Raw genomic sequence first — 27417 nt, forward strand, 5'->3', positions numbered from 1 at the left:
AGTAACCAAGATTGGTTTGTGTCTGCTCGATTAAAGCTCAATTGAGATTGATTCATTAAAATAAGCTAAGCTTGAATATAATTTTAAAATTCCTTAAGTTTCCATTGATTCAAGTTCGAAATAACATTTCATAATGGTGGCTGGAATGAGGAAAAAATAATTTCATTTTGTTTTGCTCTCAGCCCTCCATCTGTCTAGTACTGTGGCCTATAAAACCACACACAGCAGAGACATTTCCCTTCCATCTCTCTCTGTGTGTGTGTGTGACAGTGTGTGCGTCACATTTCACACACACTCTCTCCCACTATGGCCTCATACAACTGCTCCGCCACAGACCTCATCCTCCACCTCGGCCCCGCCGTCGCCAACGCCACCGCGGTCGCGAACGCAATCTGCGGCGGCTTCTCCGACACCACGTACGCCATCAACAACACCTACCTCCTCTTCTCCGCGTACCTCGTGTTCGCGATGCAGCTCGGCTTCGCCATGCTCTGCGCCGGCTCCGTCAGGGCCAAGAACACCATGAACATAATGCTCACCAACGTCCTCGACGCCGCGGCCGGTGGCCTCTCCTACTACCTCTTTGGCTTCGCCTTCGCCTTCGGCACGTCCTCCAACGGCTTCATCGGCCACCACTCGTTCGGACTCACCGGCGTCCCTTCGCCGGATTTCGACTACAGCTTCTTCCTCTACCAATGGGCTTTTGCCATCGCCGCAGCCGGTAATATTGTTGGAATCTAAGTTTCCCGGTATTGGTGGAAAGTGGTTTTAGAGATGTGAATAGTTTTTAGTCAATGGTCATCTCTTTTCTCATTTAAAGAGTTTTAATTTATTTATTTTTAATATTAAGGAGATTTAAATTAAGAGGTGTTTTTTAAAAGGCGCTTTAGAATCTTATAGGGATCACGATTCACCCTCATCGTTTTGGATGTGAAAATATACAGTTTGATTTCTCATGTAATACATGTAATTCGTTTTTTTCGAACTTCAGAAAATATCATTCATCGTGTCTCATTTCACGATCGAAACCGGCAGTTCATATATTTTATAGGCGTTAATGTGTAATTATTCATGTAATGATATCTAATTGATCAAACATCGCTAATCATTTAGTTGAATCATATTTTTCAAAAGAAAAATAAATGGTCACCCTCTGACTGTTTATTTTATCTTGAATAAGTAAGATGAATTAATGTTCGATAGATCTTGAACGAATGATAAAAAAATATATTTATTATGGTAGTTCACCGTTGACCAACAAAATCTTTACCAAAAGAGGTAAATGGGGATTGCTGCAAATCAGTGCAGAGCAACAATCGACAGTTTGGATTTTAATCGAGTAATGAACGGTTCGGATTTGTATGCGATTTATATGTGCTCAGATTTAATTTGAATTGTTCGTGCTGAGATGAACGACTGTATTAGCCGCTCTGCACCCTCGGCAGCATCATGCTTCTATGCCCACTTCTATTTGAAATTTTCTTGTGCTCATACAGTACTGATTTTAGTGTTCTAAAAAATCCCCAACAGGCATAACCAGTGGTTCAATCGCGGAACGGACGCAATTCGTAGCCTACCTCATCTACTCTACCTTCTTAACCGGGTTCGTCTACCCGGTGGTCTCCCACTGGTTCTGGTCCAGCGACGGGTGGGCCAGCGCGTCCCGTACCGATGGCCACCTCCTTTTCAAATCTGGAGTCATCGACTTCGCCGGTTCGGGTGTGGTCCACATGGTCGGGGGCATCGCTGGTCTATGGGGTGCCTTAATTGAAGGCCCAAGAATCGGCCGGTTCGATCGAACCGGCCGATCCGTAGTCTTACGAGGCCACAGCGCCTCGTTGGTCGTCCTCGGTTCGTTCCTCCTCTGGTTTGGATGGTATGGGTTCAACCCCGGCTCGTTTCTAACCATCACGAAAACGTACGGGACTGACAGGACTTTTTACGGGCAGTGGAGTGGGGTCGGGAGGACAGCTGTCACGACGACATTGGCCGGGTGCACCGCGGCGCTTACAACCTTATTTAGCAAGAGGTTATTGGCTGGGCATTGGAACGTTACGGACGTGTGCAACGGTTTGCTGGGGGGTTTTGCTGCGATTACCTCTGGGTGTTCCGTGGTGGAACCGTGGTCGGCTATTGTTTGCGGGTTCGTGGCGGCTTGGGTTTTGATTGGGTGTAACAAGCTCGCGGAGAAGTTCAAGTACGACGACCCGTTAGAGGCGGCGCAGCTCCACGGTGGGTGCGGCGCGTGGGGTATACTCTTCACTGGGTTGTTTGCGAGAGAAAGGTATTTTTTAATTGTTTTTTTTTTTTCATTCATTAAATCTAATCTATTCTTCACCGAATTGTTTGCGAGAGAAAGGTATTTTTTTAGTTACTTGTGTAAAATAGGAAAAACAAGATGCAGTATAAGATTTTTTCCACAAAGTTGATTTTGAAATTACTATTTCCCAAACAGTTATGTGAGCGAGGTGTATTCACCGGGGCGGCCGTACGGGCTATTCATGGGCGGCGGAGGGAGGTTGCTGGCGGCGCAAATCATACAGATCTTGGTGATCTTCGGGTGGGTCACGGTTACCATGGGCCCACTTTTCTACGGGCTACACAAATTGATGCTGTTGCGGATCTCAAGCGAGGATGAGATGGCGGGAATGGATCAGACGAGGCACGGAGGGTTCGCGTATGTGTACCACGACGAAGACGATCAATCGACCATACCCGGTTTTACTTTGAAGAGGATCGAGCCCATGAACTCGAGTTCCATACATGATCGTAGCCCACCACCACCACCAAATGAGGTCTGAAAAACTCAAGCCAATGCTAGGGTTTTTCGGTGGGCCCCCCGTAATTAGAATAACGATAGTACTGCACTAAATTTGAGTTTATATAGAGGCAAGAATAAACACAAAAATCTAGAACCAACGGCACAAGTTGTTCCAGACACTTATTTTATTGTACGCGTATGCCTATGTTGGTTCTAACAAAAATGGTATAAATATGTGTGATAGTGTGAGGTGCTTCTTAGACAAAGACTTCGTTGGTTTTTTTTTTTTGGCCAGTTGAAAAAATTTGTGATGCATTTTGGGGACCTGATTGAGGCGGAAATTCATGCAAGAGCTCCAAGGCATTGCCAGCCCACCAGTTCTTCTGTACCGATTTTCCCGTGTTCTCGTATAACCAAGTGTGTTGAGCCGTTAGATCGATCGTGTCTTGAAATTTCTGTGTTTTGAAAACTGTCATGTGATATAACGGTTAGTGACACATAGGAATAGAGGTGCATAGAAAATCTGTACAAATGAATGATGCGCAGGGCTTCATCAAGACTAATTCTAAAAATACTGTGGTTTAGTATAAGGAAATTATTGAGCACAAACAGGTCGCAATAGAAAAATCTCACTCTTGTGCCGATGTCCTGCCACAGCAGCAAATCTCCACCACTGAGTCCTGCATAACATATTCTGGATTTCTCCTAGAGTTAGCATGCCAAAATAGCACTAATATTTCAGAATTTTACCATAAAAATACTCACATTCTGGCATGTTATATACGCATACGAAACGGAGGAAAAATTTTGGCAAAATTTCGCATAAAAAGTGGGTAAATATCCTTCTGAATATTTTGTCTCCCACCATACACTGAAATAAATTTTGTTTCATAAAAATAAGAACAATTCATGAGACTGTGGCTATTAAAAATTTAAGGCCACCCCACACTGCTTTGCAATATGAACCATATGTAACTAGAGAAAAAGACAACCACAGCCTTGCCCAGCTTATCATACACAATATACACCAAAGATTTTGAGCTAACAGCCCCCAGATTATCAAAAACTCACACTAGCCTCAAATTTATGCTTCATTGCCCTCACCATCAAGGCTGCAACCTGTGGAACACAACATCTGTGCATGATTTTGTTTTTTTGGCTGCTTCTGTACGTATCCGGCTCTTTCATTGTCAACTATTCGCAGATGTTGTCCTCTTTGTAGATTTCATACCACTGGAAAATTGTGGAAGATAATAGGATAATTTTGATGGGAGAGACTAGCTATTTTCGAGAAATACTGCACACACAACTTTAAAACACAACTCCGGATACAACTGTGTCCAGGACCGTTCGATGCACATTGGTCCGACACATACATCGAATGGTTCCCGACACAATTGCGACCGAAGTTGTGTTTTAAAGTTGTATGCGTAGACTTTCTAATCAAACCTAGAAAGAATATGGGTATAACGGCCAAATCCAACATATATACATGCTGAAAGAACTAGGCTATAGCAAATATTGATGGAAATATGGGACGAAACACAAACTTACGTCACTAGTTTCTTCCTTCTTTTTTAACCCTGAAAGCTGGAGGTAATGCGATGCATTTGTTCAATACGAATGTCTTTCCATTTAGATTGCAAATCATGCTAATTTTCAACTACATATATACTACGACTAAATTGTAACTTCTGCAAAAGTGCAATCGAGACAATTTGTAAAACCCTGAATGCAATTTCAAGCCTTCCCTCAAGAAAGTAAAGACTGTTGCCATAAATAATCATCTCAAGCATATGACCTGTGCTTCTCCTACAAAACAGCTCACTAATTTCGACTTCAACCAAGTATAACAACAGTTATGTTTATGCTGCTACTGCTGAGCAAAAGAAAGCAATTTATCACCTCCAAGTCCAACAAGAATGTACAGGTTGTTATCACAGATTCACAACAACTTGGTCCATGATCCCAGGAAAGGGAAAACAGATATCAAGAGTCTTAGAAGCAATGGTGTCTCTCTATTTTTTACTCTCCTGCTTAGTTTGCCTCTCTTCTGTTGCTGTGTCTCGTTTTCCCTTTGAGTCGGAGCTCTTTTGGGGACTTTATAAGATCCCACGCTTTTGTCTAGCTCGTCCCATCCCCCAAAGCTAGAAGCCCTCTTGTCACGCGTTTGTTTAGTAGAAATATCATTTGCTGCAGTCCATGACTGGTAACTCTCCCTTACATTGCCAGACTCAAAGTCTTCTCTGTCCTCACTAGTTCTCATACTACTTGCAGCTCTAGAAAAGGGTTTCTTCTTTGTCCTGCCCTTCGGCTTAGTGCTTCTACTTGGCTTCCCCCAGAATGTATCTATTGCGAAGGAAACAGCTGACTGAGCTAAGGGAAGCAATAATGTCATCAAGAAAGGGTTTGGTCCTGTGCCCAGTAGCATCGATAAGCCAACGGTAAATTGCTACCCCCCCCCCCCCCCCCCGCCCCCTGACACACACACCCCGGCCCCACCTCCCTTTTCCCAGTTTACCCCCGCCCCTCTCTCTCTCTCTCTCTCTCTCTCTCTCTCTCTCTTCTTTCTTTCCACCATTTGCTGCTTTTCTTCTTCTTTTTTTTCCTTTTCTTTTCCTGTTTTTTTTTCATTTTATTTTATTTTATTTCTTTCTAGTTTGAATTTTTTTCTCTCTTTAATAATAGGTTCAAATCTAATTCTAGGCTTTGTAAAGTAATTGAGAGAAAAAAAGTGTTTCAATTGATCATGTTTATCCCACTATTTTCTTTTTCTTTTTTTTGTCCTTTATAGATTAAAATATATAGTTACGAAAATAAGCGTTTCAATTTTCAATCCGTTTGAACTAGTGCAAAGATGTTATTTTTCTGATCATTTCATCCTAAATGGTCGTAATAAATTTTTGGCTCCAAAGCCTTTCAATGAACACCCTAAAAGAGTCCTGAAACTAAATAATGAGTTTTAGGGTGCTCGTTGAAAGGTCGTAAAATAAAAAATTCATTAAGATTACAATTAGTGTTCGGAAACTAATTACGAAATGTATTTTGCAAACGACATACTAATCCAGAATACAAATGTTATATTTAGGATTACTTTTTTTTAACTATAGTACAATTTTATAAATTTGTTAACCATTATTTAGCATAGATCCTCCTCTCAACTGATTCAGTAGTATGTAGCTTCAAATCACATTTATACTCCATAGGATTGCAAATGGATGGTTTCTATTTTTTTTTAACTAAAACGGAAACGTTTTAGGAGCTACTATGTCAATGGGGGCAGCAGAGCCCCCGGGTCCCTTATACTTTTTAATTTATTTTTTTATTTAATTACTTATATCTGATTTAACCTTTGTATATTTAAAAATATAATTCAAGAATTAAGTGATTTAATTCTCAATTCAATTAAATCAGAGCAAATATCATTTTTTTATTATTTTATTTTAAATGGTCATAATGAATTTTTTGGTTTAAGGCTTTTCAACAAATACCCTAAAACTCATTATTTAGTTTCAAGACTCACTTAAGGTGTCCATTAAAAGGTCTTGGAGCCAAAAATTATTATGACCATTTAAGATGAAATGATCAGAAAAATAACAACTTTGCACCGGTTCAAACAGATTAAAAATTGAAACACTTATTTTCGTAACTATATTTTTTAATCTATAAAGGACAAAAAAAGAAAAAAAAAATAGTGGGATAAACATGATCAATTGAAATACTTTTTTTCTCTTAATTATTTTACAAAGCCTAAAATTAGACTTGAACCTATTATTAAAGAAAGAAAAAAATTCAAACCGGAAAGAAATAAAATGAAATAAAATGAAAAAAAAAACTGGAAAAGAAAAGGAAAAAAAAAAAGAACAAAAGAAGCGAAAGGTGGAAAGAAAGGAAAGGGAGGGAGAGAGAGAGAGGGGGGGGGGGGGGGGGGGGGGGGGCGGGGAATAGCAGGTCTCATGCCAATGGCCGGAAGCATCCAACCTAAGGCATTAGAGCATGTAAATCAAGGCTAGTTAAAATACCTACTCAATTTGGACCTTTATCAATTTTACCTGTTAACTTTTTGTTTGGACTTGTACCAACAGTCTCTATCATCTTCTCTATCTTATAAAATACTATTAAATTCAATGGGGGAGAAGTATGGAAATCAATAGGGTGAGGGAAACGAGAGACAGCTGGAGTGAAAATAATATTTAAATTCACTATTGATGAATACTGGATCGCTTAAAATGATGAGGAAATGTGGCAAAGGTAAAAAAGATTCTCTTATACCTAATCTGGTGCAGTCAGTTTTTTTGGTTTTTCCTCTTTAGAATAGCTAAAAATGACATTTAGCTCAACTGGTGTACATGCCCTCGGGGGAAATAGCAGGTCTCATGCCAATGGCCGGAAGCATCCAACCTAAGGCATTAAAAATCTGCACTGACACATCAGAGTCGCGTCAAGTATATGTGTAAGGCTTGAAAGAAGAGGGCTGCTACTCCCCCCCCCTGACACACACACCCCCCCGGCCCCACCTTCTTTTTCCCAATTTACCCCCCCCCCCCCCCCCCCCTCCCCCCTCTCTCTCTCTCTCTTCCTTTTTTTTTTCCACTTTCTGCTTCTTTTTTTCCCTTTTCTTTTCCAGTTTTTTTTTTCATTTTCTTTCTTTTCGGTTTGAATTTTTTTTTCTTTTTAATAATAGGTTCAAGTCTAATTCTAGGCTTTGTAAAGTAATTGAAAGAAAAAAAGTGTTTCAATTGATCATGTTTATCTCACTGTTTTCTTTTTCTTTTTTTTGTCCTTTATAGATTAAAAAATATAGTTACGAAAATAAGTGTTTCAATTTTCAATCTGTTTGAACTGGTGCAAAGTTGTTATTTTTCTGATCATTTCATCCTAAATGGTCATAATAAATTTTTGGCTCCAAGGGTTTTCAATGGACACCCTAAGAGAGTCTTAAAACTAAATAATGAGTCTTAGGGAGTTTGTTGAAAAGTCTTAAACCAAAAAATTCATTATGACCATTTAAAATAAAATAATAAAAAAACGATATTTGCTCTGATTTAATTGAATTGAGAATTAAAGCACTTAATTCTTGAATTATATTTTTAAATATACAAATGGTGTATTTATAGAAATTAAATAAATAAGATATAAGTAATTAAATAAAAAAATAAATTAAAAAGTATGGGGGACCCGGGGGCTCTGCTGCCTCCATTGACATAGTAGCCCTTAAAACGTTTCCGTTTTAGTTATAAAAAAATAGAACCCATCCATTTGCAATCCTATGGAGTATAAACGTGATTTGAAGCAACATACTACTGAATCAGTTAAGAGGATCTATGCTAAATAATGGTTAACAAATTTATAAAATTGTACTATAGTTAAAAAAAAGTAATCCTGAATATAATATTTGTATTATGGATTAGTATGTCGTTTGCAAAATACATTTCGTAATTAGTTCCCGAACACTAATTGTAATCTTAATGAATTTTTTGCTTTACGACCTTTCAACGAGCAACCTAAGACTCATTATTTAGTTTCAGGACTCTCTTAGGGTGTTCATTGAAAGGCCTTGGAGCCAAAAATTTATTACGACCATTTAGGATGAAATGATCAGAAAAATAACATCTTTGCACTGGTTCAAACGGATTAAAAATTGAAACACTTATTTTCGTAATTATATTTTTTAATCTATAAAGGACAAAAAAAGAAAAAAAAACAGTGGGATAAACATGATCAATTGAAACACTTTTTTTCTCTCAATTACTTTACAAAGCCTAGAATTAGACTTGAACCTATTATTAAAAAGAAAAAAAAATTCAAACCGGAAAGAAAGAAAATGAAATAAAATGAAAAAAAAAACTGGAAAAGAAAAAAAAAAAAGAAGAAAAGAAGCAGAAAGTGGAAAAAAAGAAAAGGGAGAGAGAGAGAGAGAGAGAGAGAGAGAGAGGGGGGGCGGGGGTAAACTGGGAAAGGGAGGTGGGGCCGGGGGGGGGGGGGGGGTGTGTCAGGGGGGGGGGGTAGCAATTTACTTGAAAGAACGTCAACTTGAATAGCCAATTACCATATTTGTCCCTACCGTCACCGTGGGTAGCAAACTGTAGGAACGCGCGCCGTCCAACTTTATGTATGGTTCGCCGCTTGCATGTTAGTAGTAGCATTTAGGCATACCTTTTCGTTTAATAAATTATAAGTTTAAATAGTAAAACCACCAACATATGGGTTATATATAGCTCCCCTGTTCTGAGCATTAGATGGGCATTTTAGACAATAAATTTGTGTTTACGTTTTGGACAAAAGAACAAACTCATTCGTAAGAATTAAAATCGTGGTGGCGGAGTTGTTAAGGGGGGCGGGGTGGCACGTGCCATCACTCGGTCAGCTCGGAACCAAAAAATTATTTTTTCTACTTTTATATGATCCTAACCATTCAACTATTTTAAAATACTTGATTGGGTGGCTTTCAAAAAAAAAAAAAATTAGCCCGATTCAATAATCGTAAGTACTTTATCCAATTTTTCAATAAGATTTTAGGATCCTTGAATCTGAATGAACTTTGAAGAAAAATTAGATAATTGTGTGCCCGGATCCCTTTGATCTGAACTGCAGATATTGTAAGATTTGTGTATCAAAGTTTTAGGATCCAAAACATGTGTACAATTTTTAAATATTAGTGATACTAATATTTATTAATGCCACTTCCGACTTTAAAACCTGACTCCGCCACTGCAATCATGCATGGTATTCAAAGAGGATATAGCTAGCATGGGTTGAAAAGATGGGGATCTCTGTCTTGGCTTTGGCAATATGGAGGCACCGTGGATGGAACAAATGTCAAGACCCAAAACGCATTAATTATTGAGATTAATCGAAAACCAAAGTAAACTGTCACAATGATCGAGATTACACGGATTGCTCAGTTTGCATTCCGAATCTAGATCTAGACGGCAGAGAAGCCATTTCTTTCATTGATGGTCAAGTTGACTGAGATATTTGGTTATTAAAAAATAAAAAATTAAGCACTAATTATTAAAATTTTAGTGGATCATCTTGATAAACGAAAAAACTAATGTTGGTATTTAAAAAATAGGACAGAGGATGACAAGAATCTTGACCCTGAAAGCTGTTTCCTCCAATGGAAACGAATCAGATTCACGAGAGTTTCTTTGACCACCACATGAAATAGTAATAATACAAATACAAGAATAATACTAGTACATTATTTGTACAAAGATACGGGACGTAGGGATGACAAAGAACCAAATTTCTTGAGTTTAAGCTTGAGATCTTGAAGATCGATTTGTTATATATATAAGTGAACAAAGCTCGAGCGGATAAAAAATAAATAAATAAATAAATGAACTATCACTTGATTCGTTCGACTTATGATGTACTACGAAAGAAATCAAAGTAACCAAAATTGGTTTGTGTCTGCTCGATTAAAGCTCCATTGAGATTGATTCATCTAAAATAAGTTAAGCTTAAATATAATTTTAAAATTCCTTAAGTTTCCATTGATTCATTTTGTTTTGCTCTCAGCCCTCCATCTGTCTAGTACTGTAGCCTATAAAACCACACCCAGCAGAGACTCTTCCCTTCCATCTCTCTCTCTCTCTCTGTGTCACATTTCACACACACTCTCTCCCACAATGGCCTCATACACCTGCTCCGCCACAGACCTCATCCCCCACCTCGGCCCCGCCGTCGCCAACGCCACCGCGGTCGCGAACGCAATCTGCGGCGGCTTCTTCGCCGTCAACGCGAGCCTCTCCGACACCACGTACGCCATCAACAACACCTACCTCCTCTTCTCCGCGTACCTCGTGTTCGCGATGCAGCTCGGCTTCGCCATGCTCTGCGCCGGCTCCGTCAGGGCCAAGAACACCATGAACATAATGCTCACCAGCGTCCTCGACGCCGCGGCCGGTGGCCTCTCCTACTACCTCTTCGGCTTCGCCTTCGCCTTCGGCACGTCCTCCAACGGCTTCATCGGCCGCCACTCGTTCGGACTCACCGGCGTCCCTTCGCCGGATTTCGACTACAGCTTCTTCCTCTACCAATGGGCTTTTGCCATCGCCGCAGCCGGTAATATTGTTGGAATCTAAGTTTTCCGGTATTGGTGGAAAGTGGTTTTAGAGATGTAAATAGTTTTTAGTCAATGGTCATCTCTTTTCTCATTTAAAGAGTTTTAATTAATTTATTTTTTTGAATATTAAAGAGATTTAAATTAAGAGGTGTTTTTTGAAAAGGCACTCTAGAATCTTATTAGGATCACGATTCACCCTCATCGTTTTGGATGTGAAAATATACAGTTTGATTTCTCATGATACATGAAATTCGTTTTTTTCAAACTTTAGAAAATGTCATAATTCATCATGTCTCATTTCACGATCGAAACCCACGGTTCATATATTTTAGAGGCGCCAATGTGTAATTATTCATGTAATGATATCTAATTGATCAAACATCGCTCATCATTTAGTCGAATCATATTTTTCAAAAGAAAAATAAATGGTCACCCTCTAACTATTTATTTTTTCCCGAATAAGTAAGATGAATTAATGTTCGATAGATCTTGAACGGATTATAAAAATATATATTTATCATGGTAGTTCACAGTTGACCAACAAAATATTTACCAAAAGAGGTAAATGGGGATGCTGCAAAGCGGTGCAGAGCAGCAATCGATGGCTTGAATGTTAACCGAGTAATGGACGGTTCAAATTTGTATGCGATTTATATGTGTTCAGATTTAATTTGAATTGTCCGTGCTGAGATGAACGACCGTATTAGCCGCTCGGCAGCATCCTACTTCTATGCCCACTTCTATTTGAAATTTTCTTGTGTTCATACAGTACTGATTTTAGTCTTCTAAATCCCCAATAGGCATCACCAGTGGTTCAATCGCGGAACGGACGCAATTCGTAGCCTACCTCATCTACTCTACCTTCTTAACCGGGTTCGTCTACCCGGTGGTCTCCCACTGGTTCTGGTCCAAGGACGGGTGGGCCAGCGCGTATCGAACCGACGGCCACCGCCTTTTCAAATCCGGAGTCATCGACTTCGCCGGTTCGGGCGTGGTCCACATGGTCGGGGGCATCGCGGGTCTATGGGGTGCCTTAATTGAAGGCCCAAGAATTGGCCGGTTCGATGGAACCGGCCGATCCGTAGTTTTACGAGGCCACAGCGCCTCGCTGGTCGTCCTCGGTTCGTTCCTCCTCTGGTTTGGGTGGTATGGGTTCAACCCCGGCTCGTTTCTAACCATTGCGAAAACGTATGGGACCGACAGGCCTTTTTACGGGCAGTGGAGTGGGGTCGGGAGGACAGCTGTCACGACGACATTGGCCGGGTGCACCGCGGCGCTTACAACCTTATTTAGCAAGAGGTTATTGGCTGGGCATTGGAACGTTACGGACGTGTGCAACGGTTTGCTGGGGGGTTTTGCTGCGATTACCTCTGGGTGTTCCGTGGTGGAACCGTGGTCGGCTATTGTTTGCGGGTTCGTGGCGGCTTGGGTTTTGATTGGGTGTAACAAGCTCGCGGAGAAGTTCAAGTACGATGACCCGTTAGAGGCGGCGCAGCTCCACGGTGGGTGCGGCGCGTGGGGTATACTCTTCACTGGGTTGTTTGCGAGAGAAGGGTATTGTTTAGTTGTTTTTTTCATTCATTAAATCTAATCTATTCTTCACTGAATTATTTGCGAGAGAAAGGTATTTTTTTAGTTACTTGTGTAAAATATGAAAAACAAGATGGAGTATAAATTTTTTTCCACAAAGTTGATTTTGAAATTACTATTTCCCAAACAGGTATGTGAGCGAGGTGTATTCACCGGGCCGGCCGTATGGGCTATTCATGGGCGGCGGAGGGAGGTTGCTAGCGGCGCAAATCATACAGATCTTGGCGATCTTTGGGTGGGTCACGGTTACCATGGGCCCACTTTTCTACAGTCTACACAAATTGAAGCTGTTGCGGATCTCGAGCAAGGATGAGATGGCGGGAATAGATCAGACGAGGCACGGAGGGTTCGCGTATGTGTACCACGACGAAGACGATCAATCAACCATACCCGGTTTTACTATGAACAGGACCGAGCCCATGAACTCGAATTCCACACATGATCGTAGCCCACCACCACCACCACCACCAAATGAGGTCTGAAAAACTCAAGCCCATGCTAGGGTTTTTCGGTGGGTCATTGTTTGTACCATAACTGAGATTTCCTTTTACCCGTCGATCGAGCGACACGTGGCAAGGGTAAATATGGGCAAATAAAAGAATAGAATGAACTCACCTTAATTAGTTAGGATGGAATTGAATCGATGATGAAACCATAAAAAGTCTTGTCCGTCGATTGGCCAACACGTGGTGTATTTTTATGGTCCTTTGGTCCGTCGATCAGGTGACAGATGTCAAAGGGAATTAAGTCCCATGATTCCACGATTAAAGAGGATGTTAACCACGATTAACGAAATAATTTTCCAGACGTGGGCATGATCGGCAGTTGAAGAAGTTACTTCGCCAGAATTTGAAGGAATTCCAACAGCTACTTTGGAGGGAAGATTTGAATTCAAAAGTGAAGGGATCTCTATTTATAATCAAAGTGCAAGACGATTTACAAACACACAAACAACGCCAATCAGGCCTTTATCTTTTCTTTTCTAGGAGTAGAGTTAACTTGTAATTGTTCACTCAATCATCTTGATTGATTGTTCTTCTACTTTGAGGGTTAATAAAGTCCATTTTGTTAATCTTCTTTCATACTTCATCCACTTCATTGTTTGTTTCCAAAGAAGTCCTGAAATACGGCAAGGAACCAAATTCCACTTTTCACACCCACATTCCAGCAAGCTTACGATACGATTTTCCGTCGATTCTCCATCGATTGGAAAGAAAACAAGAATTTTGGTAACAATTTTGGCGTTAGAAGGATGGCACTTTACTAATTTGGGAGTAAGCAATGACACCAAAGACTAGGAATCAATTGCCAACAGATGGCAACAATGACAACAATTCTGCCAATACTAATGGTGGAAGTGATGCAAATGGAATCATTACTGTGAATCCAGACCAGAGGAGTCCAGAAAGTGGCCAACCAAATGGTCCAAAGATCGAGTCATTTGATTTGGTTCAACAATTTGCAAGAGTCTTAAATGATCCAGAAAGTGAAATAGCCAAAACTTTGATGGCTATGTCTAAGGCAGCAATGGCACGAAATCAACCAACGGTAGAAGTCCCAGTTAACGTAAACGTTAACCCTGGACAGACCAGTGGATATGTTAACCGTAGTACTGAAGTACCTTCTGCACAGGTATTTGATAATCTAACTTTTGAAACTGTTTTTACTGGAATGAATAGAGTTCCAAATAATGTTAGCAATGGTCAAAATCAGAGCTTTTATCAAAGTATACCAACTACTGTCCCTATGGGAACAGAGATTGGAAATAATGGAAATAATGCCCATGGAGGGCAAAATATTTATGCAAATATTTTTAGGAATGATAACAGAAACATTTCAAATATGGCTAATGGTGATCCAAATCTTTATGGATACGATCCATCAAACATAAGAAGACAAGATTATCCATATGGGTATGATATTAGACCTGAAATCCCTTTTCCTCCTAATCAAACTAGAAGGATTCAGGAGCCCTATCTAAGGGCTTAACTTACGAATATTATGCAAGACATGTATGGTCCTGGATTACGAAGAATTGAAAAACCTATGTTTAGGAAACCGTATCCAAATTGGGTTGATAATGTGCCTTTTTCTAGGCATTATAGAATTTCAGACTTAGTCCTTTTCAATGAAGAAGAAAATCAATCAACTATAGAGCATGTTGGAAGATTTTGCCTGCAAATAGGTGAAGCAGATTTGGATGAGGCTCTAAAATTAAAGTTGTTTCCTCATTCTTTTACTATAACTGCTTTTTCTTGGTTTATTAGTTTGCCTCCGAATTTTGTTCATTCTTGGAGAGAAATGGAAGAACAATTTCATACTCAATTCTTTAGGCATGCACCAGAAATTTCAGTAGCAGACTTGGCTAAAATCAAACAAAAGCCTTCAGAGTCTGTTGAACAATATATGAATAGGTTCAAAAAGATCAGGAATCAGTGTCATTTTTACATCCCCGAGTCTGAAATAGTTAAGATCGCTCAGGAAGGGCTTGATTATGATTTTAAGAAACACTTTACTGGAACTGAATTCAGAGATTTATTTGATGTTACTTCCAAAGCCATAGGATATGAGGCTATTCTTATGGAAGGAGAGTACAGAAAAAGTAAATCACTTGGTACATATTACCAAGATATAGAGGGTGACGTAGAGATTGATATTGCCCAAGTGATTGGAAAAGTACCAATTGTATGTGACACTTTAACAAAGGCTGAGAAGCCTGTGAATATGCCTTCATCTCATCCAAATAGGAGAAATCAAGCAAATTTTAGACAATACTCATTTGATTTATCCAAAGCTGATCAACTATTTGATGAACTAATTAATCAAAAGTTCTTAACTTTATTACCAGGGCATATGATTCCTCCTGAAAAGGACAGAAAAGGAAAAGATTACTGTATGTGGCATAATTCTTTTAGACACAATACTAATAATTGTGTTACATTTCGAAATTGTGTGCAGGACCTAATCCAGAAAGGGCTGTTACAATATGCTAAGGAAAATAAGAAAGTGATGGGTATTGATATTGATCCTTTTCCTTTGGTGGAAGTCAACATGGTGACTGCCAGATTGAAGAAAGGAAAAATGACATCTCAAATTGAAAGAAGGATTCAAGAAGAAGAAGAAATTATGGAAAGAGAAGAGGAGGTACAAGTGAGGCAGAAATTTGAGAATTATTTCTATTTGAGATGTGATGAGGAGATCAAGTCAGGGGAAGAGATTATTGCAGAAAAAGAGTATAATGGTACCTATGCTAAAGGTTCCATTAGATTTAATACTATGGGAAGTAATGATCTGCAGATTTATGTAGAACCAAAGTTGATTTTTGAAGATGAAGACCTTGGGATTTTTTTACCTTCTGAATCACTCAAATGGTATGGAGAAGATGATGGACCATTCCTATTTAAAGGGTATCCTGTGATTCCAACACTATCAGGGAAACCAGATACAAGTCTAATTTATCATCCTTCATTTATGAATGAAAGGGGAAGAGGTTTTTACCCAAAGGGTGCAAGATCAAGGGGAAGAATGCCTTTTGTTAGAGGATCAAGAAAGGATGATAATTCCACCAAATATCAAGCATCACGGGTGGGATACAGTGAGACATCCCAAGTTCCCAAATGTTAGGGAATTTGTTCCTAATTTGTTCCTATTACCAACACTCAGAAAAGAAGGTTACAAAGGAAGATTTCAGAAAGAGAAAGGAGAGACCAACAGATAATGATGGATTCAACATAGTGGCCAGAAATAAAGGCCAGAACAATTCCAAATCAGGCAGCCCCTATGATTTGGACTAGAGAGTCAACTGTACTAGTTTCAACAGTGCCTAAACAAAAAGCGAAGGAGGTAGAAAAACCTGGGGGGGCAAACAATCAAACCAACCATTACTCAAAGGCTTGGGGGGCAAAGCTCAAGTTCGTTCCCTGCTCTATCGATTAAGGAGCAAAAGGCGGAATTCAAGAAGAGCTTGAAGAAGAAGATGGAAGAATTCCAACAAGTGTTGTTAGAAGATGATGAAGATGATGATCTAATGTCAGTTAACAGTTCAGATATGATGAAAGAAGATTTCAAAGATGATAAGAATGAAGTAAACTCTCAAAAGTCTACCACTTTTGGCCAAGCACTGGATACAATCCAATTCGGGTCAGTTTTCCCTACTAGAATCCATTGCAACATGATTTTAGTTTTGCCAAAAACTTTTCAGGAAAAACCTAATCAACCCACAAGTTTAGAAGGGGATGTTGAAGACCAAACAGATGTTATAGTAAAAATAAATGAGCAAGAGGAAGACTCAAAACAGAAGTCTATTCAAATTGAGAAAGACACAAAAGGAAAAGATGTGGTTGTCTTGAGGACTCCTGAAAATGCCTTGGTCAGGCATTTAAAGCCATTATATATTATGATTCATATTAATGGACAACCTATTAATAAAGTTTTGATTGATAATGGAGCTATAGTAAACATCTTGCCCTCAAAAATGATGAAGATCTTGAACAAAAATGAGTCAGACTTGATCCCAATAGAAGTGACAGTTGGAAACTTTGCAGGAGGATGTTCACCTGCTAAAAGTGTGATTTCTTTGCAATTACAAATTGGAAACAGAAAAATGAACACTACTTTCTTTGTTATCGATTCTTCTTCCAATTATAATGTCTTGTTAGGCAGAGATTGGATTCACATAAACGGTTGTGTTCCCTCTTCTTTACATCAGGCATTAATATTTTTGAAACAAGGAGAGGATAAAGATGTTGGTGGAATGGAAATTTTCTGGGCAGACAAACATCCATTCAAAGCAGATACCAACAATGTGGAGGTGGGTCTATATGATGAAGACTTATGGCCGATCAAGTTTAAAGGTTCAAAAGTGAAGTCAGTAGGGGTAAGCCTTACTGAAAGCCAATTTCTTAAATACATTACAGATGGTTTTAAGGAAATAAGTAGAGATTTTGTTAGACCTAACATGATACTAAGGTCTAGTGATTCTAAATCAAAGATTTCTTATGACTAGTGACAATCTGAGCCATGTAAATGAAGAGTTAGCTACTTTTAAGAGATTATTTTCTTTTATTGTATCTAGGAAATTAGAGGTTGATGAGCCTATTTCTTGTAATTAGGCAGACTGTGTAGTGGATGATAGTCTTTTGACTATTAAGGAATTGATTATGGAAGATCTTAAAGCTGCTCCTGCTAAACTTGATGATTATAAAGCAGAAGTAAAAGATCCTTTAGAGGATTTTAATGTAGGAACAGAGGAAAACCCTAGAATTCTTCATGTATGTGCTGCTTTTCCTATTAAAGAGGACTTTGTTCCATATCAACAAATTCCAAGACAGATGACACCTGAAGTTCAAAGAGAAGTAAAGAAAGAAATGGAACGATTATTTAAGGCCAAATTTATTAGGCATGTTAAATATGTTGAATGGATTTCAAATATTGTTCCTGTAATTAAGAAAAATGGTAAGGTAAGAATATGCATCGATTTTAGAAATTTAAATATAGCATCACCAAAAGATGAGTATCATATGCCTGCTGTAGACCATTTAGTGGATGCAACTGCAGGTCATCGATTTCTTTCTTTCATGGATAGTTATTCTGGGTATAACAAGATATTTATTGCTGAAGAAGATACACACAAAACTGCATTGAGATGTCCAGGGTATATTGGACTGTTTGAATGGATTGTTATGGCATTTGGATTAAAAAATGCAGGGGCGACTTATCAGAGAACAATGAATGTAATTTTTCATGACCTAATTGGAAGGTTTATGGAAGTTTACATTGATGATATAGTAGTAAAATCACATACATTTGATGAGCATATAGACTACTTAAGGCAAGTCTTGATGAGGATGAGACAATACAAGTTGAAAATGAATGCAATGAAATGCGCTTTTGGAGTTACTGCTGGAAATTTTTTGGGATTTCTGGTTCATAAGAAAGGGATTGAGGTTGATAAAGATAAGGCTAAAGCTATAATAGAAGCACAACCTCCAACAAATAAACAAGAACTTCAACAGTTTTTGGGACAGGTAAATTTTCTCAGGAGATTTATCTCCAATTTATCTGGAAAAACTCTTGCTTTTTCCCCACTTTTGAAATTAAAGTCTCGGAAGATTTTAAATGGGAAAAAGAACATCAGAAAGCTTTTGAGTTTTTAAAACAATCATTGGTAAGGCCTCCTGTTCTGATGCCACCAATAATTGGAAAACCTTTAAAATTGTATATTTCAGTAGGACACCAATCAATTGGTTGTCTTTTGGCTCAAGATAATGAAAATGGTTATGAACAAACCATTTATTATCTTAGTAGGAGATTAAATGAATGTGAGATAAAATATAAGCCTATTGAGAAGTTATGCTTAACATTATATTTTTCTGCAATCAAGTTAAGAAATTACATGTTACCGTCAACGGTGCATGTAATTGCACAGATAGATATCATTAAATATATCTTAACAAGGCCCATATTAAGAGGCAAACAAGAAAAATGGTTGTTATCTCTAATAGAATATGATTTATAGTACGTGCCTCAAAAGACAGTAAAATGGCAAGCTTTAGCTGATTTTGTAGCTAATCATCCTAACATGTTAATGGAAAAGGATGAATTTGAGATACATATGATTGAAATAAAACCATGGAAATTATCATTCGATGGTTCTAAAACTGACAGAGGGGTTGGAGCAGGCATAGTTTTTACATCTCCGAAAGGGGAACTTTTACAGTTTTCTTTTCAGTGATATGAAAGTAGGATTTTAACCAATAATCAAGCTGAGTATGAAGCTTTGATTATCAGTTTAGAGATTGCAAAAGAATTGAATATTAGGTATTTAAATGTTACGGGGGATTTACAATTGGTGATTCGACAAATAACAGGTGAATATAAGTGCAATCATCCTTTGCTAGCATTACAACTACAGAAAGTTAAAATTCTTGTATCATATTTTGATGAAGTACGGTTACAACATGTTTATAGATTAGAAAATGGTGATGCTAATCAAATGGCACAAATTGCTTCTGGAATTAGGATTCCAGAAGGACAAAATGAAAAATTAATAAGAGTTCAAAAGAGATTCTTGCCTTTCTCTATCGAAAGAGATAGGAATGATTTTGATATAATGGAACTAAATTTGGTTGATGATTGAAGAGTTCCAATAAAGAAATTCCTAGAGAATCCGAGTGAAAAAACAAATAGAAATATAAAGCAAATGGCCATTAACTATGTTATAATAGGCAATGATTTGTTTAGAAAATCTTCAGATGAAGTATTATTGCTTTGTATTGCTAAACCCCAAACAATGATAGTTATGGGAGAAGTTCATGAAGGAACTTGTGGTTCTCATCAATCTGGAGAGAAAATGAAATGATTACTTAAAAAATATGGCTATTATTGGCCAACAATAAGGAAAGATTGCATCTCTTATGCTAAGGGATGTCAAAAATGTCAACAATATGGACCCATTCAAAGGGTTCCAGCTTTTCCTTTACAATCAATTGTTAAACCATGGCCTTTCAGAGGCTGGGCAATTGATATGATTGGAGAAATAATTCCTCATTCTTCTCAACAACATGAGTATGTAATGGTAGCTATTGATTATTTTACGAAATGGACAGAAGCTATCCCATTGAAGAGTGTAGCACAAAAACAGGTAATTGATTTCATTGAGGAGTATATTTTCTGTCGATTTGGTATTCCTGAAACAATTACGCTAGACCAAGCATCTGTGTTCAATGGTCACGAAATAATGACTTATGTTAATTCATATGGAGTAAAAATCTTGAATTCTTCTCTTTATTATGCCCAAGCAAATGGGCAAGTGGAATCTACTAATAAAATTATTAAGAATACTCTATCTAAAATAATAACTGATAATCTCAGAGAATGGCATGATTTATTGCCAAAAGTGCTATGGGCTTACAGGACTTCAAAAAGGGAAAGCACGAGAGCTACACCATATGATTTAATATATGGCCAAGCTGCAGTATTACCCGTTGAAATTAATATTAAATCTCATAGAGTTGCTAAGCATTATGATCCAAATAATGTTGATTTCGAAGAAGCAATGTATAAAGAGTTAGATGGACTAGAAGAGTCCAGAATAGATGCTTTAAATAATATATAAGCACAAAAGAAAAATCTAGAGAGAGTTTATAATAAAAGAGTTCATGAGAAATCATTTGCAGAAGGTGATTTGGTTTGGAAGGCAATTTTGCCTTTAGATAAGAAAAAGAAAATCTATTTTGGTAAATGGTCTCCAAATTGGAAGGGACCATTTCGTGTATTAAAAGTACTGAGAGGTGGAGCTTATCAGTTAGAATCCAATCTTGGAACTGTACATGAAAGAACAATCAATGGAAAGTATTTAAAGGCATATTTTCTATCTCCTTGGGAGTTAATCGATGGATAAAAGAGTTAAAGGTAATTCATACATAAACAGATCATTTGCAAAAACTTACAAACTAAGGCTTACTTCTCATTCAACATAAAACAAGTTACATTTCCTACTTACAAAAAGGAAATAAAACATAATATTTCCTACTTAAAAAGGAAACAGAATATAAAAAAATAGAATTTAAATAATGCCTATAAATTTAGGCATTGACAAGCGCAATAGGGTTACCATCAGCATCAATTCGAATGATTTCAAAATAATGTGGGAAACTCTAAGTGACAAAAACATGAAATTTTTTCCAAGCATAGGTTAGGAATTCATGCTCTTTGTCCCTAGCCATTTCCTTTGCATCCATCTTTATCTTTTTATCTACTAATGGCCTCATGGCCATTACACTCTTCTCAACTTTAGCCAAGAGATTGGCTCTCTTGTGATTTTTCTTTCGGAGCCAGTTCTGATATTTCTTGAGCAGAGTTTTTGAGGGGTTCGGTGGTAGCTCCCAGTTGGAATGATCTAGGTCCAATACTTTGTTATGAAGTTTAACCACTTTTTCATGGTGAACTTCATAATCAACCCAAAAGGGATCATAGTGAGCAGCAGTGCTGGTCTTCATCCAGAGCCTCATAAGAAGCAGTGCAGATTTAAAGCCATGAAGGTGGGTAGTAATGAGACTGCTCTCATAAAATTGGAGGGTTTCACATACCCACAAGAAGTTCAAATATGGGACATGTTCTTCCAGAATGTGGATATCCAGAAAGGCAAAAGTAGCCAGTAGTTCTTTTGCTGTATTTTCATCAAAGCCTCCATGAATCGAATACCCTGCATGGGCATGAGACAGTGGAGGGTTGTACCTTAATTTCTCCAATTCTTGGAACCAATCAGGGTTCTCAGGGAGAGGAGAGATGTCTGGCTGATCATCAGAAAAGCCATCAGGAAAACATGGCTTTCTCACCACTTTTTTCCAATAAGCTTGTTGATTTTTTGTCCTCTCGAAAAGGGATTCGTGATTTTCCAAGCTTGACTTGCCGCCTACCTCTGCCAGTTGAAATGGCATTGGCCTATATTGCATGGAAAGTAGTGAATCCAATAGCATTGCCATTGGTTCCTCTCTGACCCAGGGGAATTGATACCTGACTTTGACATGTAAGCGTCGAATACTTGAGTTGGGATACAGAGGAGGATCCTCCATTCTTACGACCACCCTTTCAATGGGTGGTTTGACGCTCCAATTGGCTGGAGGATTGGATGGCAAAGGGTCATCCCAGCCAGAAATGGCCGTAACGGGAGAGAGTGGTTGATCGACGGCATCAAAAGAAGACGAAGGGGTGGTTAGATCAATTTCCATGGCTTCAATTTGACTATGAGCAGAAAAATGAGAAGCCAAGTTAGAATAAAAAAGAGTCGATGTGAAACCATTCCATAAAGGTTTAATGTATAAAAGAAAAGATCAATAACAGTTCAGTTTTCTAAGCAGTTGATCAAGTAGTTATTACGCATGATCATCTCCACTATCAGGAAGTGGAGGAGACGGTTGGTGTTTCCCATGGGATGTCATTAGTTTATCCCATCGATGAAGAGTTAATATTTAGCCACGGTTTATATCCACTATCAAGAAACGGAATAGTCGGTTAATGGTTTTATGATTTCCTATGAAGTGACCCTATCAATAAGGATTGACGAATAGTCATAATTTGTTGCTTCAAGTGTAAAGAGGTAAACCGGTGAGGTTTGGTATTTCCCTATGGATTTCGAACGGGAATTGACTAGAGATCCTTAGAGTTTTGAGAAATGCAGGAATGGGATAAACATACTCAAAATTAATATAAATGTTCTTATCATAGAAGACAAAAGCCATAAAAGTCTGAAAAGTAGGCTAAACATTACAATAGAATAAAAGATACAACTAAAGAAGCCTGAAACATATAGGCCAAATTTACAGTTGTACTATACAGACTAGCTAATGATTCTTGGACTTAACTTCCAAGAACAACTTGGAGAAGTGGCTCCACTTGCTATTTGTAGCATTGTATTTCTCTTGATATTTCAGAAAGTCAGTGTTGGCCATTGTTATGATGGCTTTAGTCCCTTGCTCATCACAGAATATCTTGGACAATTCATGATTGATCAACTCTTTCCGTGCTAATAAAATTTTCTGTTGCTCATCGAGTTGACTTAAGCGTGCAAGGAGTTCAGCCTTTTCATTCTCAATTTGTTGCAATTCATCCTTCAGCTGATGAATGTCGCTCCCCATTGTGTCCAATTTTGTTGAAATAGCTGCAAACTGACTGAGAGTATCTTGCTTGTTCTTCATTTCTTTCTGGCAATAGGCTGCTATTGTCAGACTTTCGTTTATAATTGAGCCAAACTCCTCAAGTTTGATTTGCTCAGATAATGGAAAAACCTTCTTGGATATCAAATAATTCACACAGCTAGTAAAAGCTGTAGTGTGATTAGTAGCAATTTCCGATAAAGGAAGCTCAAGCAACTCAAATAAGGTTTTCATTTCATCTTTGGTTTGTTCACTAAATTCAAAGGAATTTGGAGGAGTCAAAGATTCAGAAAATTCAGAAATGGACCTTGAGTAGAATTCAGAATATTTCTTGGCTTTAGTCAGCATGAGGTCCAAGTCAGAGGTTGGTGAATTGGTTGTCAAATTAGCATCAGCCTTATTAACAGATGGAGGAGAGGCCATTGGAGTTGTGGATTTAATGGTCAAATCTGGGGTGTCGATTCCCACTTCAGTCTGTGGCTGCTCTAGGACCTCAGTAGCCTCAATCGACGGTTCCATTGAAAGAAAAGGCTCTGGCACTATTTCTCCTTGAGTAAGAGAATGAATCTCTGGCTGTTCAACATTAAAAGTCTCATTTTCTACAGGAGGTTCAACTTCAAGAATCGTAGGAAAATTAGGAACTGAACTCAAAATGAGGTCAGTAATAGGATCGAATGGTAAAACCCCTGGGGAAGTTGAAATGTTTCCCATGTCAGAAATATTGTCACCTTCATCCAAAATTGGTGCTGGACGTTTCCAAGGTGAAGGGGCATTAGATGAAAGATCAGGTTTATTGACAGAAGAGGGACTGACAGGAGTTAACAGGTTTGTAATCGAACTTTTGTCTTTATCACCTTCATCATCTGATTGAGGTGCCAGTTGGAGTTTTCTCCTTGTTTTCTAACATAAAAGAAATGAAATGAATCAATAAAGGACTAAAATATGATATCTAAGTCCAATAAATTAGCAGAGAAAATGAAATTACCCTTTGAAATGTTACCAATATCTCTGAGTCCTCAGCTATCTCTGTTAGACTTGTCTGTAGATCGGGGAAGTTAAGTCCCTTCATTGCATCTGCCATAAGTGGGGAATCTCGCAATGTATCTTGGACTTGAGAACTCCTGGTTCTTTTCTTTGTTGGAGGTAAAATCTCAGGTTTCTTTCCTTTATCTTGACCTCTTGGTTTAGAAACAGGAACCTTCTTAGGAACTGAAATTATGAAAAATCAATAGTAAGAATATAACCTTTATAACCATTAAGTAAAGGATGATTTCATAAACATAATGGAGGATACCTGGCAAGGAATCTTCAGGGTCAAGCCTCAAAAGACAGTTACTCAACTCTTTGTTGAATATGGTAGGTTTGACACAATCCCAAAACAACTTGAATTCTGAAGTGAAAGAAGGATCGGCCATAAAACTCACAAGCTGGAAATTGGCCTTGATACCTTGAAACTGACCAATCAATTCCTTGATCAGAGAAGTTTGAGTTACATTTGGCCTTGTCTTAGCCAAATCCTTAATCCTTGGATGAGTATGAGGGACAGGGATCCCCTACACCAAGCCAAATTGTCTAGCACATTGATTTGACATATAAACTTCAAAACTGCAGTTTGAGAAACGCGTAGTTGATGGAGAGAATCCTATCAATAGGAACCTCGAGATCAAGATACTAGCCCAAAATTCATTGACCGTTTGGGCTGGAACTAAATATTTAAGGATGGGTTCTATCCTTTTTGATGCTGAGTAATGACAGTCCTTAAAAGGAAGCCAATTAGGTAGTTCTTCAAAAACAGGGCTATAAAAAGCCTTGAAATACCTCTTGAAAGATGAATCTTCATGTTTGGGTTCATGAGCTAGTAAGTGTTCCGCATAGCTCAAGCATTCGCCCCCATCTTTCCTCTTCGGATAAAAACTCATGGGCTTAAGATATGGAAAGTAGGTGTACAGCCATGCTTGGAGGATCCAGAAGGGACCACCACAATTGCTAGTGATTTTATTCTGTGTGAATGTCCACAATCCTTTATATAATGTCCCTTGCACGAAGGGAGCTAATGCAAGCTTCGCATCTTGAGCCAAGCAAATGGCTAAGCGAAAATATTCTTTGGTAATCTTCAAACCAGACACACATAGTATGTATTTGTTGAGCTAATACAAGTAAAATGCTTCTTTTTCAGTAAATGATGGCTCTCTGAGATTAGAAGTACTAAAAATGGATATAAAATTTGCATAACTCCATGAGTTATCAGAATCCTCAAACGGTGGATCACAAGGGTGATGATCCAGGGCAGCATTAACTTCTGCGCCCGTACTCGATAGGCCAGTCAGATGAATAACGTCCAAAACAATGAGACTCATGGGGCCATACGGAAAAACAAAAGCGTTGGATGAAACAGACCAAAAACAAGCGGCAACAGCAATCAAATTAGGGTTAAATTCGAAGGCCTGTGCAGATAGGTCTATAGCTTCATAAATACCCATTGCATGCCATGAGAGATGTAAATATCTCTTCATACGATCAACCCACTTTGCCCAAGATGGGAACACGGTGGGCCATGATCGAATTGTTCCTTTGGTATTCCAATCAGTGCGATGGAGACCTGGGAGCGAAAAGAGCAAAAACTCGTTAAAATTCACCGGATAGTAAGTCGGTAGTGCTTCAGGGGAACTTGGAGAGTAAATAGGACCCAATATGAATTTGGAGGGATAATTAACTACAGGAATGAAATAGAGAGTTAACTAAGGTGTCTCCCTTAGACATTGAGGGTACCTTGGAAAATATGACTCTGTTGGGGTCTTAGTTTCTTGAGAACTCGATTATTTCTTCTTGCTTGACTGAAGAGTCAATGACTTGGAAGAAGCCTTTGAGGCCATTGCTTTGCTTAGTAGAGCTTTCTTGGGCGCCATCGATTCCGGAGTTGATTGTTTGTAACGGTGCCCTAATTTTTATAAACAAAATAGTATATATACATTGGAAGAACCCCATGTATTGATCACGCCTTTTAAAAAAGGTGAAGGACTTATTTATTCGAGTTTAATGATTTTAACTCAAATAAATAAGGTGGGCATTGTTTGTACCACAACTGAGATTTCCTTTTACCCGTTGATCGGGCGACACGTGGCAAGGGTAAATATGGGCAAATAAAAGAATAGAGTAGACTCACCTTAATTAGTTAGGATGAAATTGAATCGATGATGAAACTATGAAAAGTCTTGTCCGTCGATTTGCCAACACGTGGCGTATTTTTATGGTCCTTTGGTCCGTCGATCAGGTGACAGATGTCAAAGGGAATTAAGTCCCATGATTCCACGATTAAAGAGGATATTAACTACAATTAACGAAACAGTTTTCCAGACGTGGGCATGATCGGCAGTTGAAGAAGTTACTTCGCCAGAATTTGAAGGAGTTCCAACTGCTACTTCGGAGGGAAGATTTGAATTCAAAAGTGAAGGGATCTCTATTTATAATCAAAGTGCAAGACGATTTACAGACACACAAACAACGCCAATCAAGCCTTTATCTTTTCTTTTCTAGGAGTAGAATTAACTTGTAATTGTTCACTCAATCATCTTGATTGATTGTTCTTCTACTTTGAGGGTTAATAAAGTCCATTTTGTTAATCTTCTTTCATACTTCATCCACTTCATTGTTTATTTCCAAAGAAGTTCCGAAATACGGCAAGGAACCAAATTCCACTTTTCACACCCACATTCCAGCAAGCTTACGATACGATTTCCCGTCGATTCTCCATCGATTGGAAAGAAAACAAGAATTTTGGTAACAGCCCACCTGTAATTAGAATAATGATAGTACTAAATTTGATGTTTATATAGGCAAGAATAAACACAAAAATCTAGAACCAGCCGCGCAAGTTGTTCCAGACACTTACGGAGTATTTTATTGTACACGTATGCCTATGTTGGTTCTAACAAAAATGGCATAAATATGTGTGTGAGTGTGAGGTGCTTCTTAGACAGACTTCGTTGGTTTTTTTTTTTTGGCCAGTTGAAAAAATTTGTGATGCATTTTGGGGGCCTGATTGAGGCGGAAATTTATCCAAGAGCTCCAAGGCATTGCCAGCCCACCAGTTCTTCTGTACCGATTTTCCCCTGTTCTCGTATAACCAAGTGTGTTGAGCCGTTAGATCGTGTCTTGAAATTTCTGTGGGAGTATCATTTCCACAGAAACGGTTGTGAGAGTATCATTTCCGTTTGAAAACTGTCATGTGATATAATGGTTAGTAACAAATAGGAATAGAGGTGCATAGAAAATCGGTACAGAGGAATGATGCGCAGGGCTTCATCGAGACTAATTCTAAAAATACTGTGGTTTAGTATAAG

General features: G+C 38.4%; 3 protein-coding genes across 6 annotated transcripts; 2 read left to right on the forward strand and 1 right to left on the reverse strand.

Annotated features, from left to right (window-relative positions):
- The first annotated feature begins 241 nt into the window (after nucleotides 1-241).
- Nucleotides 242-3027, forward strand: LOC131301110 (ammonium transporter 1 member 2-like). Of its 2 annotated transcripts, XR_009191167.1 has the most exons (4): nucleotides 250-721; nucleotides 1531-2284; nucleotides 2456-2859; nucleotides 2895-3027. XR_009191167.1 is itself a non-coding variant. In XM_058327261.1 (3 exons), exons 1-3 carry the CDS (start codon nucleotides 307-309, stop codon nucleotides 2799-2801), a joined length of 1515 nt encoding a protein of 504 aa, XP_058183244.1. In that variant the 5' UTR covers nucleotides 242-306; the 3' UTR covers nucleotides 2802-3027. The 2 variants fall into 2 exon arrangements, 1 of the variants encoding a protein (XP_058183244.1); XM_058327261.1 differs by having other exon boundaries at nucleotides 242-721; nucleotides 2456-3027.
- A 1614-nt stretch (nucleotides 3028-4641) lies between these two features.
- On the reverse strand, nucleotides 4642-5200 carry LOC131301111 (uncharacterized). Its single transcript, XM_058327262.1, has one exon. The coding sequence runs from the start codon at nucleotides 5190-5192 to the stop codon at nucleotides 4707-4709; it is 486 nt and encodes a 161-aa protein (XP_058183245.1). The 5' UTR covers nucleotides 5193-5200; the 3' UTR covers nucleotides 4642-4706.
- Nucleotides 5201-10342: 5142 nt separating this feature from the next.
- LOC131301114 (ammonium transporter 1 member 2-like) lies at nucleotides 10343-27046 on the forward strand. 3 transcript variants are annotated; one of them, XM_058327264.1, is made up of 4 exons: nucleotides 10343-10831; nucleotides 11633-12386; nucleotides 12553-12937; nucleotides 26862-27046. In XM_058327264.1, exons 1-3 carry the CDS (start codon nucleotides 10396-10398, stop codon nucleotides 12902-12904), a joined length of 1542 nt encoding a protein of 513 aa, XP_058183247.1. In that variant the 5' UTR covers nucleotides 10343-10395; the 3' UTR covers nucleotides 12905-12937; nucleotides 26862-27046. The 3 variants fall into 3 exon arrangements, with proteins under 3 accessions (XP_058183247.1, XP_058183250.1, XP_058183249.1); XM_058327267.1 differs by having other exon boundaries at nucleotides 12553-12933; XM_058327266.1 differs by lacking the exon at nucleotides 26862-27046 and having other exon boundaries at nucleotides 12553-13496.
- The last annotated feature ends 371 nt before the right edge of the window (nucleotides 27047-27417 follow it).

The sequence above is a fragment of the Rhododendron vialii genome, chromosome 9a, assembly GCF_030253575.1.
Source record: "Rhododendron vialii isolate Sample 1 chromosome 9a, ASM3025357v1".
Classification (NCBI taxonomy): domain Eukaryota; kingdom Viridiplantae; phylum Streptophyta; class Magnoliopsida; order Ericales; family Ericaceae; genus Rhododendron; species Rhododendron vialii.